Below are 18,185 nucleotides of genomic sequence, written 5' to 3'. Positions count from 1 at the left end.
TGTAAAGTGTCTGCACTCTTTACTTCATGTTGCTACAGGATGCTTTTCCACCCTTTACAGTAAGGCTTCTGTATTATGTTGGTTTCCCTGGTGAAAAAGTAATTGGCTGTTATAATATGAATGAACTCTGATTAACCATAACTTTTTGGAAACCTGAGTTCAGTTTCACTAGCTGTGCCCCAGCCTGATTACTGCCTGTTGAAGCAAGAAATCACTTAAATAGAACCTGTCTGACTAAGTGAAGTAGGCTAAAATGCCACAATCTAAAGAAACTCAAGAACGGATGAGAAACACATTAATTTGCATCTGTCCGTCTGGAAAGGGTTACACAGCCATTTCTAAAGCTTTGGGACTCCAGCAAACCACGGTGAGAGTCATTATCTATACATAAAGAAAAGTTGGCATAGTGGTGGACCTTCCCAGGAGGGCCAACCGACCAGAATTACCCAACGACGGGCGCTTTCCCGCGTCAACGAGGGTCGTTCAGGTTAACCCACTATGAGATCTTGCCTCACTCTATCATGTAATCTATTGGGGTCACCTGAAGCAAGAGGCGAGTGGGGGTTAAGGTTCCTGGGAAGGGATCCTAAGACTGCATTGTAGGTGGCAGACGGTGCTGCAAGCCATCCCCTCTGTTCAACATGGCCTTTTGTAGTGGACATAGATGGTTTCTTTCACTCCTCTTTCAAACCATCTGTCTTCTCAGTCCAAAACGTGGTAAGTGAGGAACAAGCCTGTCACTGGGGAAAGTACTACAGCTGTGGAAGACCTCCTGCGTGGTACCAGTACCAAAGACCTCCCATCCTAAGGACGCAAGCAGCTACAGTCCAGTAGCCCTGACATCACATCTGATGAAGACCCTCGAGAGGTTGGTTCTAAACCATCTGCGCCCCCTGGTGAGGTCTTCATTGGATCCGCTACAGTTTGCCTACCAGCCTGGCATCGGGGTGGAGGACGCCATCATCTACCTCCTGCACCGAGCTCTGACTCACCTGGAGAAGCCTGGAAGCTCTGTGAGGATCACGTTCTTTGATTTCTCCAGTGCTTTCAACACCATCCAGCTACGACTTCTGAGGGACAAGCTGGAGCTATCAGGAGTGGACCAACACATGTCCCAGTGGATACTGGACTACCTCACAGGCCGCCCACAGTATGTGAGGACACAGGGCTGTGTCTCTGACACGCTGGTCTGCAGTACGGGGGCCCCACACTGTGCTGGCACCGTTCCTCTTCACCCTCTACACCTCAGACGTCTCCATCAACTGCCCACGCTGCCACCTACAGAAGTTCTCTGACGACTCTGCCATAGTCGCCTCATCACAGGTGAGGACGACTCAGAGTGCAGACAGTGGACTCTGGACTTTGTGGACTGGTGTCAGCAGAACCACCTGCTGATCAACGCCGGGAAAACCAAGGAGCTGGTGGTGGACTTCCGGAGACGCAGACCCACCACACTGACACCGGTGAACATCCAGGGAGTGGACATTGAGATTGTGGACTCCTATAGGTACCTGGGTGTTCACCTGAATAATAAACTGGACGGGAGCCACAACACTGATGCTCTTTACAGGAAGGGTCAGAGCAGACGCTACCTGCTGAGGCGGCTGAGGTCATTTGGAGTCCAGGGAGCGCTTTTAAAGACCTTCTATGACTCTGTGGTGACATCTGTCATTTTTTACAGTGTGGTGTGTTGGAGCAGCAGTTTATCTTCAGCTGAGAGGAAGAGGCTGGATAAACTCATCAGGAAGGCCAGCTCTGTTCTGGGATGCACCCTGGACCCAGTGCAGGTGGTGGGAGACAGAAGGACTCTGGCCAAAATAACATCTCTGATGGACAGAGTCTCCCAGCCCAATCTCCAATCTACCATTTCTCTCAAAAATCCTTGAAAAAATAGTTGCTTCACAAGTCCATCTTCACCTAACTGATAATAACCTTTACGAACAGTTCCAGTCTGGCTTTCGTCCTCTACATAGCACTGAAACTGCTCTTATAAAAATAACAAACGACCTTCTTATAGCAGCTGATTCTGGTCTCCTCTCCATCCTTATCCTTCTTGATCTGAGTGCAGCTTTTGACACCATCTCTCATCCCATTCTCCTTAGCAGATTAGCTTCTATTGGTCTCTCTCACACTCCACTAGCCTGGTTTAAATCATACCTATCTGACCGCACTCAGTTCATTCAATTAAAATCCTTCACTTCTCAGCTTTCTCCTTTATCCACTGGGGTGCCCCAGGGATCTGTCCTCGGGCCCCTTCTTTTCATCATCTACCTTCTTCCACTCGGACATATTTTTCGTAAATATAATATTCAGTTCCACTGCTACGCCGATGACACCCAGCTCTATCTCTCTACCAAACCTGACTCTACTCTTCCTCCACCCTCCCTCATCCTCTGTCTAGCTGAACTTAATTCTTGGTTCTCCTCCAACTTTCTTAAACTCAACAGCAATAAATCGGAACTTCTTCTGGTTGGCACTAAACGACTGCTATCCAGAATTAACAATTTCTCTCTCACCATCAATAACTCGCTGGTCCCTATCTCTCCCTCTGTGAAAAGCTTGGGTGTCATTCTCGATAGCACATTATCCTTTAACTCACATATCAATAATATTACACGTGCAGCATATTTCCAACTCCGTAACATTAATCGCCTCCGCCCCTTCCTCACACCTCACGCCACTGCCATTCTCATCCATAATCTTGTTATCTCTAGAATTGACTACTGCAACTCATTATTATTTGGCCTCACACAAAAATCTATCAACAAGCTCCAACGTGTCCAGAACTCTGCTGCCCGTATTATTACTAGGACTTCTTCTACCCACCACATCTCCCCAATCCTGAAGCAACTTCACTGGCTCCCGGTCAAATTTCGCATCCATTTTAAAATAATTCTGTATACATTCAAGGCTATTCATTCTCTCTCTCCACCGTACCTCTCTGACTTATTACAGATGAAGCTCCCATCCCGCTGCCTCAGATCTTCATCTTCTCTTTTTCTCTCTGTTCCCTCTGCTCGTCTGATCACAATGGGAGGGAGGGCCTTTAGCTGCTCTGCCCCTCGACTTTGGAATTCCCTACCCCCGGACCTCAGAAATATTAGTTCATTCTCTCTTTTTAAGTCCACCCTCAAAACTCATCTGTTTAAAATTGCCTATTCTTAAATTTCTGTATGTTTTAACTTTTATCTTCTATTTTTATCATTGTGTATATTTCCAGTTTTTATCTGTTGTACAGTGCCCTTGGGTGCTTTGAAAGGCGCTATTTAAATAAAATGTATTATTATTATTATTATTATTATTATTATTATAACTTGCACATTACTTTTTTCAGTTTATATACACACTAACTTATTGAAAGTTACATATCTACTTTTTAATGCACAGATACAATCACACAATCTGCACTTTTCTAATTATTCTAAATATTCTCAACTATTTAAACATCTTTCAGTATCCTGCTCTGTTTGCACACTACAACCTGGGTTTGCCACGTATCTGTAATTTAATTTTAATAACTGTACAGTGCTCTGCTTTCGTAACTGTTGTCCATGATGTAAATATGTAAAAATTGTGTTTCTGTTCTGTGTCCTGCTCTGTTTGTATATGTGTGTTTTTTTTGTTTTGCTGCTGATACAACCAAATTTCCCCTTGTGGGAAAATTAAAGGATTATTCTATTCTATTCTATTCTATTCTATTCTATTCACTTGACTAATTTGTCCTTATGTCATCCGGGGGAAGGGTGGATTTAAAAAAAAAAAAAAATTTATTTATTTGAAGTTGCATGTTTTGCTGTGTTCCCATGTTGAGTGATTTATCTTTGCAGTATTGCATGCTTTTATTATATTTACTGTGGACTTGTCCCGGGGACACTTCTCCCCTCCCCCTCCTGATCACTAATTGGACACACTCGCTTTTTTTCGCTTCTAAAAAGTCGACACTTTAATTTTTTTTGCTTTTAGTGGCATCCAAAGTCCCCTCCATAAATCAAGAAGACAAAAAGGTTTTTGTCCGAATCAGTCTGCGCATCTAAGCTAACTTCATGGCCAGATATCATCAGTCCCAAACACCGTTAAAAACGTCCGTCTGTGTCAAGACTGCGTATTGTATCTGCTTAATTTCGACTGTTTTCAGATTATTTAATAAACAAACGAACAAAAACTCCCGTTAATTTCAAAGCGCATGATCTGAGCATGCGCGGAATGTCTTACAACAGCTACCCAATCGCAGACCCTTCTCAACATTTATGCAACTTTCTGTTCACCACCAGAGGTCGCTGCCGCCTGTCTCACAAATAAAACGTCAACGTCAGAGTTGAAAGGTCGTCTGAAACATGGCTGCTCCCGTGGATGACATGTTTTCCTTCTGCGTGGACCCCGGCAAAGTGTCCAGCTGTGTGGAAGTCAGATTTATCGACAATGTCAAGGTCAGAGTTGTCCGTGATTTTCATATTAAATGGATTTAGAAGAAATCTGCGGCTGAACACAGATTTAAAGCGGCGGTGCTGTAGTCGCATGTCGGCTGTCAGTGCGGATCACAGCCAGGCACGACTGGCTGATGTATGACACACAGTGGAGATTGAATGATTGTCTAAATCCTCCATGAAGGGTTTGATTTCTATGTTGCCTTCAGGAAAATTTAGGACAGCAGCTTCCAGAGACCAAAGCTTAGCTCGCTAATATCACAGTATAAGAACTACTAGCTGAAAATTACCCCTACTATTCATGTCCACTAATAATAATAACTGTGATAGAGTGCTAACAAGTTCACGTCTTTAACTTGGTCTTTCTGTGCGTGTGTGTTTTTTTTTCTCCTCTTCTTCTTCTTCTTTTAAGGAAATTCTTAAATAGACAAATGTAATCAGTTCTCTTGACACGTGATGTTGCAGGCATCATGACGTTTTCCACAGCTTTCAGGTCACATCATCTGTGAATGAGAATGGAGCCCCTGGTGGACCTGCCTTCTCTGGTGTTCTCTGGAGGATGACAGCCTGTGAGCACAGGTCCCGCTAAACCATGTTGGGCTCTCATGGAGTCTTTTTATGGCACTTTAGTCAGTAACATGCACAGAATAGCCCTTGGGGGTCATTTTGTAGGCCTCTTCCATCGCTCCTCCTGTCCCTCCTTGCACAAAGAAGCAGTTTCTGGTCCGCTTTTCATTTGATGACCTTCTACGCCCTGTCCAGCTCACCTACTGTAACAGCCAGATATCTATCTATCTATCTATCTATCTATCTATCTATCTATCTATCTATCTATCTATCTATCTATCTAGAGATATCTCTCAGACACACAAAATTGAATGAATTTCTGTAGGACAAGCTAGAAAGGGCACTTCTGCCATCTCTTCTTTACTTTGTTACTCTTCATTAATCAGCTGTTATAAATGCAAATACCAGTGGATTGTTAATATAGTTGCATTAATAAACTGAGTGGACTCTAAATGGTGGTGCTTGTTTTTTAAGTGGTCTGTCTGGACTGAATGCAGCAGTATGTTATTCCTCCTCCTTACAGTTTTTACTCATGTTGATTGGTTGATGTGTGATTGGTGGATGAAAAAATGAAAACAACAACTTACAATTTCTGGGGAAAAACATGTTTGGGCTGCAGCAAGTTATGAGTTTTCTTAAACATAGTGATTAAGAAATGAATCATTTTAGGTCCCACTGTGATTTACATTTTAATTTCTTGTAAAATGTTCATAGTCTATAACTTTTCTGTAGTGACTGAAGGCTGCAGTAACAGTTAGTTATTCATGTTACAGGGCAAGGGTCTCTTTGCCAAAAGGAGCATAAAGAAGGGAGAAACCATTTTCATTGAGCGGCCTCTCGTCTCTGCCCAATTCCTGTGGAACACTTTGTATAAATATAAAGGTGAGATGTTTGATGCACATATAGAGAAGCACTTATAAGACTTATAATTGCATCTTTTCATTGATTATTGAGGTTTTGGACTAACTGGACAAAATAATCTGCATGTATACTGCATGTGGATCTACAATGAAACTTATCATCTCAATGCTGCCCTGCTGTGATGTCATCTCTGTTCACCGGCTCTACCATCATGCCCCCTACAGCCTGTGAATACTGCTTACGTGCTTTGGAGACTGCAGAGGGGAATGCGAGAAGACTTAGCGGCATCCCTGGACTCAGCCTTCCTCATCCTGAGCTGTGCCGTGTACGCCCAGAACAGCATCAAGCATGCCCTCAGTGCCAGGTAAATCTATTTTAGTACAGTCCACTACCAAAAAGTATAACTTGCAATTTTTTGTGAAAGTAAAACCCTCACAGCAACTGGTGAGGTCAATATAAGATACAAAACATTGATTTTAACCTGGCAGTGGTTAAGGAAGAGCTTCAGCTACATCAATGGTGGTTGCTTGCTAATCAATCTTTAGAGGCCACTACTAACACCCAGTCAATAAGCCAAGCTAAGGTCACATGAAAATGTAAATACATGCCCCCCCCCCCCATTACTAGAAGAGCATACATTTAATCCTCTTTTGCAGTAGAGGATCAATGCCTGTTCGAGAAAGGGCTTGGTTATTATTTGGATGCGAGAATTTGACCACAAAAACTAAAAATTCACCAAAGGATGAGTCAAAAATACAAAAATGGAGGGTTTTTGAATGGTGTAGTTGGAGCACAGATTTGAATCTCTTAAGCGATAGAGCTGAGGAGTCCCGAGCACTTAATCCTGATCATGTCATTAATCTGTATGGGGGTGGTCACCTTGGAGGACAGAAGACCGATTGTAGTAACGTCACTTTTATATGACTTTGAATGTGGAAAGGTTTTTGGTGGCAGGTGGGTTGGTCTATTTCAGAAAGTGCTGATCTACTGGAATTTGCCCAGACAACCTTCTCTAGGCTTTACAGAGACTGGAAGCAAATGGGCTTCGGCAGCAGAAGACCACACCGGGTACCACTCGGGAAACTAAAGTTACAGTTTGAACAACAGAAGATTAGTCTGAGTCTCGGTTTCTGTTGAGGCATACAGATTGTAGCGTCACAATTTGGTATAAATGACATGAAAGCACGGATGCATCCGTATTACATTTAACAATTTAGGCTGCTGGTGAGGGTGTAATGGTGTTGGTGGTATGTTATGGCATTCCTTGAGCCCCTGAGTGTTGTTGCTGACCATGTCCAACCCCCTGTATGACCACAGTGCACCTTTTTAATCTTTACCACAAAGAGTTCAGGCAGTTTTGAGGCAAAAGGGAGTCTATCCCAGTACTAGCAAGGCGTACCTAATAAAGTGGCAAATGAGCCTGTACAGTACCTGCAACAAGCAAACAGGCAGGCAACGCTTAGACTATATTAAAGTGAACTAAACATAATTTCATGCCGTTCTGCTTTGGGGCTTTTGAAGCGCTACACCTTCACTTTTAATGCTCACTGCTTTCTCAGTATAACCGAGTGCTGGATGCAGATTTATCAGATCTGCTTTTCAGAATGGATGATGATGATGTTCCAGAAATGCTTTATGTCCTTTATTAACTTCAAAACTGGCTCCAGTAAATTTCATTCTCCAGAAAGTCATAACTTTCCTGATTTCTCCAAAGGAAACTTAAACTCATAAATGGGGATTAAAGAGTTCGGTGATGAATTTATCCCCGGAGTCACTGCGAACTTGGTAAAAGCAGTGATTTAAAAACACGAAGCCATAGTGCTTTACTCAGCCCCGCAGATTCAAGAAATTATAAACCATAAACCCAGTTTCCTCATTAGTTTAACATTTCGAATGTTTTTGTTTGGGGTCAATCCCCCGGCCTCTGCTCCCTCTGTAGGTGATGTACTGCAGCAGCGAGTGTCGACAGGCAGCGGCAGATCAGTACCATCAGGCTCTGTGTCTGGGTCCTTCTGAAGAAGATCCTGATCACCCCATCAACAAGCTCAAAGATGCATGGAGGTGAGGAAGCATTTTAAAAACGTTCATCTTCTGGGAGCGCTGACTTTCTAATTCACCCCAATAACCTACTGCTGCTTTCTTTCAGGAGTATGCATTATCCCCCTGAGACCTCCAGCATCATGCTTATGGCCAAAATGGTAGCTATGGTAAAACAGGTGAGACTTTTGATTTACAGCTTTGAAAATATTCAAGTGTTTGTACTTATGCTCAGTATTAGAGATGTAATACAAACGCTTCTCTGTAAAGGAACATGATATGCTGCACCTGATTAGATTTTCCTTTTTTTTAAAAAAACTCTGTGTTGCTAATGTTTCACTTTTAAATGAAACTATATGAAATTATTGCTGGCTTGAAATGAACTTTGCTGCGATTCAGGTGCTGTAAACAAGAAAAGCTACATGTTAACTTTTGAAAGGTCACAGGGTCACTAGACTAATGTTTGCAGACTTTCCTCTTTTCACCAGACTGACAGAAAACAAATCACAGTGTGATGTATGTATTCATTTTAAAAGTCCTGGTTATTAGTTTCTGAAAACTCTAAAAAGTGTTGACTTCTGTTATAGGATGTTAAGATTACTCGTGCAGGTTTGAATGAGTACTATCGTTTAACCCTTTCAAAAAACACCCCCAAAAACAAACCATGCAAAACACAAGTAGGTGTGTGGGAGATATTCAGTAAGTCACAAAACATTATTTATGTTTTCCAGGCCAAAGATAAAGCACACTTGCAGAAGCTGTTTACTCACTTCTGCAGCCGGACAGCCAACGAGGAAGAGGAGATCGCCCATAAGCTCCTAGGAGAACAGTTCAGAGTGAGTTACCTTCTTCTTATTTCTGCCTGACGTGTGAATTCATTGAGGTACAAAAAGTCAAAAGTTCAAATTCAAACACAGTGTCATGCTGTTATGGTGATCTTAGCTCTTCACAGCTCGAGTAAGCAACACACGCCAGGCGTCAAACATACAAGTGATGTGTATTTTCTGTTATGTAAAATATTACATGAAGTTATTTCAACGTCTTTTTGTAGGGGCAGTTGGCCTTGCTGCACAGCCTTTTTACAGAAGCACTTTATGACGACCGTCTCGGCCGGGTAAGTATGTTCTGTGAAGCCACAGCACACGTTGTTTCCTCTTGTTTTCAATCCAGCGTTCATTCATTTTTTTAGAGAATGCTGCCAAAAATATCACAGAAAGCGGTTGTTGCTCGAGACAGCTAATTAAAGCTGCTCACTGGTGGAATTAGAGCTGACAGCTCTGATTTATTTGGCCGCCTTTGCCTCCTTAATATTGTTCGACCTATTAAATCATTTTTACAGGTTATTTATTTAATTATTTTTTTGAACACATGAAAACCTAGTGCCCAGTGACTGTAATCATTATTATCTCACTTGGCAATCACAGGAAAATTGAGAAAAATGCCCTCACATACTCCCAGAGCCCAGTATTGGTCCAGATGATGATGCTGGACAATACTTCAGCTGCTTAAGATATATGGATATTTTATTTAAGCTATAGGACAAGAAAATACTATTTATATCCTTGTAGTCTGATGTGGCACAAACACTTTCACCATAATACGATGCCAGTGTGCAGTACTGCCCGCCTTCATACTTGGCGAGACAATCCCATTCGCTTACAAGTTTTCCTGCAACACTGAGACACAACAGTGGTCCAACATTAAATAATAATAGTACATTAATTTGTGGAAACGACAAAAAGAGAAAGTAATGAACTATAAATACCTGCCTGTGTTTTTGGGTTCAAAATGTCTCAAAAGAACATGACAACAGTTTCAGCATGAAACGGCTCGTTTTCTGTTTAGACTTCATAATGAAATGCATAAAATAGTTTTGATACGTTTCCTCACGATTGACCTTTTTGCAGCTTTCCTTCTTGGCTTTAGCCAGAGCAGATTTGTTCCTTTCAACCAGCTTATTTGTCACAAATCTTCAATGACCATAGCATGGATAATCCTCCTGATGATTTACAGAATAGAATCAACTCTTTTATTGAATATGACCTGAAATGATAAAGCCCAACGTGTTTGCAGAGGTAGAAACAGAATGCTGTTTTTCACTTCTACAGGATCAGAAGTCCTTTTTTTGCAACCACAGCTGTCGCCATCTGTTAGCTTTGAGATAGAATGCAGGTTCAAGGCGCTTCCTGGGTTTGGCTTAACTTTTGCACCTTGAAGCTACCTTCATGTCTTTATACCGTCTTTGTTTGCGGCCTTTGTAAGAACTGTGAAGCTCCATGTTCACTATTGGTCATATGGAGCAAACCCTTCCCTGTACAGGTAAATAATGCCATAGCAACAGAGTTAGGCTGGAAGAAAAGAACGTACTACTTGGTTTAGCAAGTTGATGGTTGAACTTTATCAAAAACAAGTAAATAAAACCATGTCCTTCACCCTACTTGTATGATATGAGTCAGTTTGCTTAGTTTAAAGAAAAAGACTTAAATTATGATTACGTCATAATTTCTGAGTAATCAAAATCTGGTTTATTCCAACGGACGCTCAGACTTTTTCTGGGAATTCTGTTCTTTGATCGCAGCTTGTCAAATGTGAGGGGTTTCTTCTTCTCCTCATTATAATTGTTTGTATTAGTTACCTTGGGCTTGAAGTGAAAATCTGACTGCTCTATTTTCTTACAGTTTCTTTGATTTGTATAATCAAAGAGGAAAAAAATGTATTAATTACCAAAAGAGTTACTAATTTGCCAGCTCCCTGCGTGGATGATTAACGGTGTGACTGTATTGCAGTGGTTTGTCCCTGAGGGTTTCCGTTCTCTGTTTGCTTTGGTGGGGACCAACGGACAAGGCATTGGCACCAGGTAAATATCACTGCAACCTTTAACCAGCTTAACACTGGGGCTCAATATGGTTCTAACACTCCACTGTCTTTATGTTCTGTTATCCAAACGTAGCTCTCTGAGCCAGTGGGTTCATGCCTGCGATGCACTTGAGCTTCCTGCCCAGCAGAGGGAGCATTTGGACTCTTTTATTGACCAGCTGTACAAGGACATTGAAAAAGGTCAGTTTTATCTCAGTATTGCAGTATTTTCTACAATAAATTCTTTTTGTCTCAACTGAGCAGATTTGCGACGGCTGAATTGTCTGAGTTAGTTTGTATATGTGTGTTGACCAATGCTGTGGTTGTTACATAAACCCGTGCGTATCCAAGCAAAGGTCAGAAATATGCATAATTTGTCTGTTCTGTGCAGAAACCGGAGACTTTCTAAACTGCGAGGGGTCTGGACTCTTTCTGCTTCAAAGCTCATGTAAGTGCTGATGATGTCTCTCTTATGAAAACTGTTACTTCAGATTAAAGATGCTGTTGGTCTGGGCTAAAAGGCCATATGATAACCTCCCCTGACACACACACACACAACCATATGCTTCTTTGACCTCTGCAGGTAACCACAGCTGCATACCCAACGCAGAGGTGTCGTTCCCCGACAACAATTTCCTCCTTCACCTCAGTGCCCTCTGTGACATCAACCAGGGAGAGGTGAGCTGACACGTCTGGGTTTTGAGTGATAAATTCTGGCCTGAAATAGACTGCACAGAACACTTGTGTGCCCCCTTGTCAGGGGGCATTAGAAGGCTGAGACTTTAAGGATTGGAGCGGGTTAGTCAAGCTGTCAGAAAGATTGAGAAGCCTTGCATCCGCGCGGCACAGTAATGTCACAGCGGCCGTGCTACTTTCACAGCAAAGATCTCCTTTGAATGCTGGCGAAGACTGAAGCGTTTTGTACCAGGAGAGCGAGAGAGCAGGGCAGAGCGACCTCCTGCATGATGAAGCGACGGCATTTTGGGAAAATGTTTTGTGCAAAATCTGGAAAAATTGCAATACGAGTAGTTTGTAACTGTTATGGTACAGTAATATTATATTGATGTTGGGATTCTTCAGCCAGTTCAGGAGCGTGTATGTGTGTGTGTCTTTTCCATCTTCAGGAGATTTGCATCAGTTATTTGGACTGCTGTCAGCGGGACCGAAGCCGACATAGCAGACATAAGATTCTGAGGTAAACATCTGTAATCCCTGGGATACTTCACTTGAACGGGGTCATACTCTTATGAATTCCATCAGGATCAATAAAAAGCCTTCCAGGCAATAATAGGATGTCTCGAAGCAGATAGGCTAGTGGGTCTGATGGTTACTCCTGTGCTCACTCTGCTCATTGATTAGCATGATGGTGTTAGAGCATCCTGTGTTAATTCTCAGTCTCGAGAAGGTGTCGTTTCATTACAGGATGGTGTTGTGGTCCGGAAGTATTAATTACAGTGTTGAACAGTCGGTTGCTTTTGTGCACAGAAGCCACTTAAAAAGCCAAGATTTTCTTAACAGCAAAGTGCAGAATGGTTCTAATTAAAAAGAGCTGTTATCAGAGGTGCAAACAATGTGACCAGTGGGACACTTTCTTCACAGGGAGAACTACCTGTTTGTCTGCTCGTGTCCAAAGTGCGTTTCCCAGATGGATGAATTGGATGTGACATCCGAGGAGGAAGAGGAAGAAGAAGGTGTGGCAGAAGGTGAAACAGAGGGAGATGAGATGGAAGATGAGATGACAGATGTCTGATGAAAGACTTGACCATATTGTTCTCAGCCGCCTCCCATTCCTGCCACCACGCTCAGCACCCATGAAGCCCGGAAGATTTAACGACCAGTCCAGACTATGATCTGCATTTCACTGGTGTCTCAATGTGTGTCGAAAATGGCCTGTTGGCACACAGCGCTTATTTTAGAGATCAGTCACAGAAATTGTGTGATGTACGCCTGTGTGTGTGTAAGACTGAGGTTTGTTCTTTTTTTCACTTCAGCACACTGGTGGTTTACAGTGGAACAAAGAAAGTGCGTGCCATTCAAACACATGGGGACTTAAAACTGTCAAATTGATGTTTTGGAGCTCCTTTTAAAATTATTTGAACTGCACGGTGATGGCTTTTTATTAAGTGTTGAGTGAATAATGCTTGGCTAATTGTGCAAGCAGCAGTAGTGTAACATGAATATTTCCTGGATTTCTGGTTGTCCACAGGGAGGCAGAGAGAGAAGCCAGCGAGGGAACTCTCTCAAGCTATTTTATATGGACAACTTGTAAAAATACTACTACTCTCCAAGGATAACTATACCCAATCCCAAATATTCGTTCTACTTGAAGAAAAACGAGTAAAGATTGAAACCTTTTAGTTTTCTGGCATCACTCCAAATCAATACAAAGTTTTTCTGGGTGGTCACCTTTGTCCTTGGATTGCAATCCTGAAGTAGGTGATCTATTCCAAGGTGAAAATCTACCATCCTCAGGATGCAAGAGGCACATATTGCTGCCCTCACAATCAGCAGGTCTACACACACACACACACACACACACACACTGGAGAGTTAGAGAGCACTTGTAAAACCATCATCAAAACACCAAATGATGGGATGCCGTTTGGAAGAATGGCTTATTTTCCTCCAGCAGATTTCCAGGAAGCTGGAGAATTGAACTGGAGTTCTGGCAAACATTCATTATCTGTTGTTGTCAGCACCGCTGTCACAATAGAAGTTTCATTCACCACCGATGTATACAGTAAGAGGATAAGAGCAGCTTTAGCACAAGGTCAGGTCTATATCCTATAGTGTAGGTATTTTGTCTGTAATCCGTTGTGTTGGGAGTAAAGAGCCAAAGAAAAACTGTTAAAATTGGCGTTTGCAATGTGTTTGACATGTAAGTTCACTTAATGTAACATTTGTTTCTAAAGACTCTTAAAGAAAACAAAGCAGTTCAGCAAAAGTCAGTTGGTTCATAGGTGCTTCTGTTTTACCTAATATATGTTTCTTACATGACTATGCATACAGTGTTGTTCAGGCTTTTTATTTATAGGCCTAATTACAGCCTTGTCATATGGGAGACATCCAGCCGGTGAATATATAGTTTGGTTTCCACCTCTTGATCTATTGGGTTGAGTTAAACCTTACTTAATGCATTATGGAGACCTTGAGTGGAAAATTGCTTTGTCAGTAACTGTTTGCCCTTTGTTGAGAACTGTATTTCAGACCACGGTTCCATATGAGTGAAATCGCTGCTGCTGCTGTACGTGAATCAATATCACAACAATGACTGTAATCACAAATCGCAGTGTTTTCAGCTGCTCAACAAAGATTGGAAATATTGAACGACAATTTTCTCAGTTAGCAATCAGCGCAGTGGCACAGGAGAACATGGCTTTGTAAGTCGCATGTAAAATTTAAATATAACAGGAGCCTAGCAGTTGTCATTTTTACTGCTCTGGCATAAAGCATTGAAATTGGATGTCTGTTGAGTCATTTATTTGTTTTACACGCCTCCTGTCTTTGCTGCTGAAAATTGTACTTGTAAAATATTTGTTCAGTCCTTTTGCATTAACTTAGTCAAATTGTCTTTCTCAAAGAGGTTAGGTCTTCAGCAGTTGTCTTTTTTTATTTTTAATTTTTATTTTGGGCCCTTTTATCCTCGACAAATTCCATTAAAGGTCCAAAAGCAATGAATTGATCCTTCTGCAAAGTATCTGCTATGTGTCTAACACCACATTTATCTTATTTCACCGTGGTTAGAGCTCTATTCTTGTCTAAAAACTATTGAAAACACATCCGTGAGCCACAGCAGCTCCAAAGACTAATAATGGCAATCGCTGTTACTGCCACTTGGAGATTTTTTTTAAAGGATTTTTTGACAATGAGAGAAATATAGCAAATGTTGTAGCAAATTATGTTCTCAAATTATCCTTCAATTAGTAGTAAAAACAAGCACAAAAACCCCCAGCAGTCAATTATGGTAATCTACTGCTGACTGCCTGTCACTCCATCACTATGAATATGGGCACTAAGAATCTAAGATGCTAAATAACAATGAATTTATTTGAAGTGTGTAGTTCTAAAGTTGACTATATTCTGTTCTTTCCTCTGTTGGTTGTACATGGTTGACATTTCTCCATTAACAGCCTGTGTTTACTCCAGTATCTGCTCTTTGCTGCACTTACATCAAGCGCTTATTCACTACGGATGCATGTAAGAGAAATGGAAAATAATAGAACGCATTATGTCTGTGAAACGATGCACACCTGGGACCTAGCACCGTATGAAGTCGGACCTCTGGTCACATCCTTCAGTTGAAGCTCCCACACCATCAGCTGTCACCCTGTGAAGCGATTCCAGAAACGCTGCAGGAGCTTTGTAGCTGTGAAATGTCGTCTTTGCTGTGGCAGCCCGCTGCAACGGTCAATCCCGCGCAGCCAGGCATGTAGTTGTAGGCCTCCACATCACAGAGCCTGGCTGTTTCAAGTAAAGAAAGCAGAGAGGTCACAGTCTGCTGTGACAGAAGTTGGGCAGATAGAGGCTCATTTCAGGACTGAAGGAGTGGGAAGTGACAAAAGTGTTTGAGGAAAGGAAAAAAGGAAGTGGGAAAAGCTTTATGAAAGGCAATTGTTACTATTCAGAGAATGGGTCTCTTATTCTGACAAGTACAAAAAGCCCCTTCAAACTAAAGACTACAATGATATAAAAGCAGCACATTTCTTTATCCTGCCTTTGCCACATTATGCAGATACAAGAGGGAGAGTACTTGACTTTATTTAAAGAGATAAAAGATGGTACATTTTACTGTTAATGTTATGTGTAGGGAACATTCAGTCTTACTTGAAATGGCTCCACATTTGTACTGCAGAGGTTTCTTTTCTCTCAGCCTGAGAGGCCATGCAGGTTTGTACTGCTGCAGTCTTACACAGAGGTGCATAAATTACAAATCTGGACAAAAGAATACAGAATAACTCAAATGGTTTTGTCAGGTTTTGGTTTTGGAGATAAAGGTATACCCCAATGGCACTTACTGTGATTTAGATGTAACGTGTTGAAATGACTATGACTGAGTTATTTGCTATTCTATTAGCTGCAGTTTTGCCTAATTTCATACAAAGTATCTTAATTCTTATTTGGCTCAGTCTGGGATGTTTCTGTAAAAAAATCTGATTAAGTTTTATAATTTAATTTCTCTGCCTTATTTTGCTACTTGTGTTCCTTAAATCAATATTTTTATATTGATTTATGGAACACAGCTGTCATAATTTTACATTATTTTTCTTAAGTAATGTATTATTCAGCTTTGAAAGTAAAGGGTTAGGTAGTTAAAACCTTAACATTGTGAAATGTTTTGGCTACCTGTCCGTGATTTATACGCTAAGGTTAAAGGTCGACTGTTTTGTTTATGACTGGTAGTGCGAAAGTTGTTTCACATCGCCTGCTTGAAGTGGTCAAACTATGACATGAAGCTGATTTTTAGACCCCGTCAAAGTGACTCTGTTTGAAATGGACCCCATATGGAAACAATCTCCAGCCTACATTAGCACTGTCCAGATTTGTTAACCCAATGGATACCATTGCTGCCTTGGAGGGCTACACCACAACCTAGCTGATGAATGACTGCTCCATGTGAAATCACCCGACCTGAAGTAAGGTTATAGCACTTTAGCTCGCCCTCCATTAAAATAAACACGAGAGAAACACAGTTTAACAACACAAACATCGCTGCTGAGTGAACTGTTGGATTTGATCAGTGTTTGAGATTTATGTGGTTGAGTTCAGCTGAAACCATTTCCTTGGTTAAAGTCAAAATAGTACAAAGTGTCAGCAGTACCTCTGCCATGTAGTCATCTGGGAAACTTTTGAAACATTGTGGGGGAGCCCAGTAACCTCACATTCATCTTCAGGGAGAAACGTTAAAGACCTCCACGGCATCGTATAAATCTTGCTGTGCAGCCTGAGCCTGTGGAATGGAACATGAAGAATTGAGTTATGAATCATCCAAACGGAGGTTTTATGAATCACAAATGTTACAGTACGGCAAGACATACAGTAGAAATAAGACAGTGTTGTGACAGAAGAATGGAGAGCAAAACCACTTTATCAGCAGACTCTCCGGTTCTCTGCTCTCTCCACTGGCTCCCAGTTGCCTTTAGGATTGATTTTAAAATCTTACTGCTGGCTTTTAAGGTTTTAAATGGCACTGCACCTTCTTACCTGTCAGAACTCCTTAGAACTTATCGCCCCAGGAGATCTTTGAGGTCAGCCGACCTGATGCTTTTAGATGTTCCCAGGTATAAATTAAAGACAAAGGGAGAGAGGGCGTTTGCTGTGGCTGCACCCAGACTGTGGAACAGTTTACCTCCTCACGTCAGACTCTCCAAAAGCCTAGAAACTTTTAAAACCGCTCTTAAAACTCACCTCTTTTCATTGGCTTTTAGAAAGGTTTAATTTATTTGTTTTATATATTTTTATTTTATTTTTATCAGCGAGGTGTTATTACGAAATTGTGTTCTATTGTATTTTTATCTGTATTTACTGTACAGCACTTTGGTCAGCCTTGGTTGTTTTTAAATGTGCTCTATAAATAAACTTGACTTGACTTGACTTGACTAAAACTAGCTTTGCTGTGAGGTTAAAGTTCCGGCAGTCGTACGACTGCAGTAACACAAGTGAACCACCAGCCATGGCTAATGTTTCTGAAACTCATTGATTTAAGCGTTCTTTGTGAATACACTTAAAAGATCTGCAGTGGATTCAGCATTATGAGGTCCCATATTGTCTATTTCATCTTTTACTGTTTGAGTGAAAAGGCCAATCGCACTGTTCGGGTTAAAAATTTACTGCATGGTTAAGATCTACAGAAAAACAACCGTAAAAACTGAACAGGGAAAATTCCTTCAATTTAAACACTGCACAGTTTTGTTTTATTAACCTGTCCAGTCCAGCAGGAGCAAGGAGACTTTTGGTCTGAATGCTTTGTTGTGCCAAACATATTTTGCTTTCCCAAGAGGAGCACCGTAGACTATCTGTAGGCTCCTGTTATTGTTTTTGTTTTATTTATTTACTTAATTTTATTATTTAGATTATTGTCCTGTGGATGTTATCCTGATGGAGACAGGGGTTAAAGGTCAGAATGGTGAAAGATAAGAGAAGAAAGCAGGGGAGAAAAAAAAGAGAAAAGAAGGGGGGGCTAAACAGAGGAAGGTACACCAACAAATATACAGTTTTGCTGTGTTTGTTTCTCTCTCTCTCTCTGTGTTAGCGTTTAGCATAGAGTGTACTTGAAAAATGAGGGTGAGAGTTTGCAATAATGCCATCCCCCCCAAGAGCCAGCGGCAGACATCGAAAGACCCAGGAGACCCCGGCCATCCACGGCAGCCGAGAGCTAAAGATCTGAGGCCAAGTATCCCGATGACAACCAAGTGTCCACCCTGGCCGTGAGAAGAGGGAGGC

General features: G+C 41.6%; 1 protein-coding gene across 1 annotated transcript; it reads left to right on the top strand.

Moving 5' to 3' along the window:
- The first annotated feature begins 4,273 nt into the window (after positions 1 to 4,273).
- On the top strand, positions 4,274 to 14,208 carry smyd5 (SMYD family member 5). Its single transcript, XM_004545807.5, has 13 exons — positions 4,274 to 4,427; positions 5,765 to 5,873; positions 6,077 to 6,216; positions 7,792 to 7,913; positions 7,999 to 8,068; positions 8,621 to 8,725; positions 8,941 to 9,003; positions 10,676 to 10,746; positions 10,840 to 10,946; positions 11,137 to 11,193; positions 11,329 to 11,423; positions 11,870 to 11,940; positions 12,345 to 14,208. Exons 1-13 carry the CDS (start codon positions 4,335 to 4,337, stop codon positions 12,493 to 12,495), a joined length of 1,254 nt encoding a protein of 417 aa, XP_004545864.1. The 5' UTR covers positions 4,274 to 4,334; the 3' UTR covers positions 12,496 to 14,208.
- The last annotated feature ends 3,977 nt before the right edge of the window (positions 14,209 to 18,185 follow it).

Source organism: Maylandia zebra, linkage group LG2 (genome assembly GCF_041146795.1).
Source record: "Maylandia zebra isolate NMK-2024a linkage group LG2, Mzebra_GT3a, whole genome shotgun sequence".
NCBI lineage: Eukaryota > Metazoa > Chordata > Actinopteri > Cichliformes > Cichlidae > Maylandia > Maylandia zebra.
Note: the sequence above shows the minus strand (reverse complement) of the source record. Positions and strands in the feature narration are given on the sequence as shown.

What these genes read in the sequence shown, in the direction of transcription:
- smyd5 (XM_004545807.5), top strand. Translation starts at nt 4,335, where the DNA reads ATGGCTGCTCCCGTGGATGACATGTTTTCCTTCTGCGTGGACCCCGGC. An exon ending in GTACAAGGACATTGAAAAAG is followed by an intron (nt 10,947 to 11,136) that starts GTCAGTTTTATC and finishes TGTTCTGTGCAG; the next exon opens with AAACCGGAGACTTTCTAAAC. An exon ending in AGCAGACATAAGATTCTGAG is followed by an intron (nt 11,941 to 12,344) that starts GTAAACATCTGT and finishes CTTTCTTCACAG; the next exon opens with GGAGAACTACCTGTTTGTCT.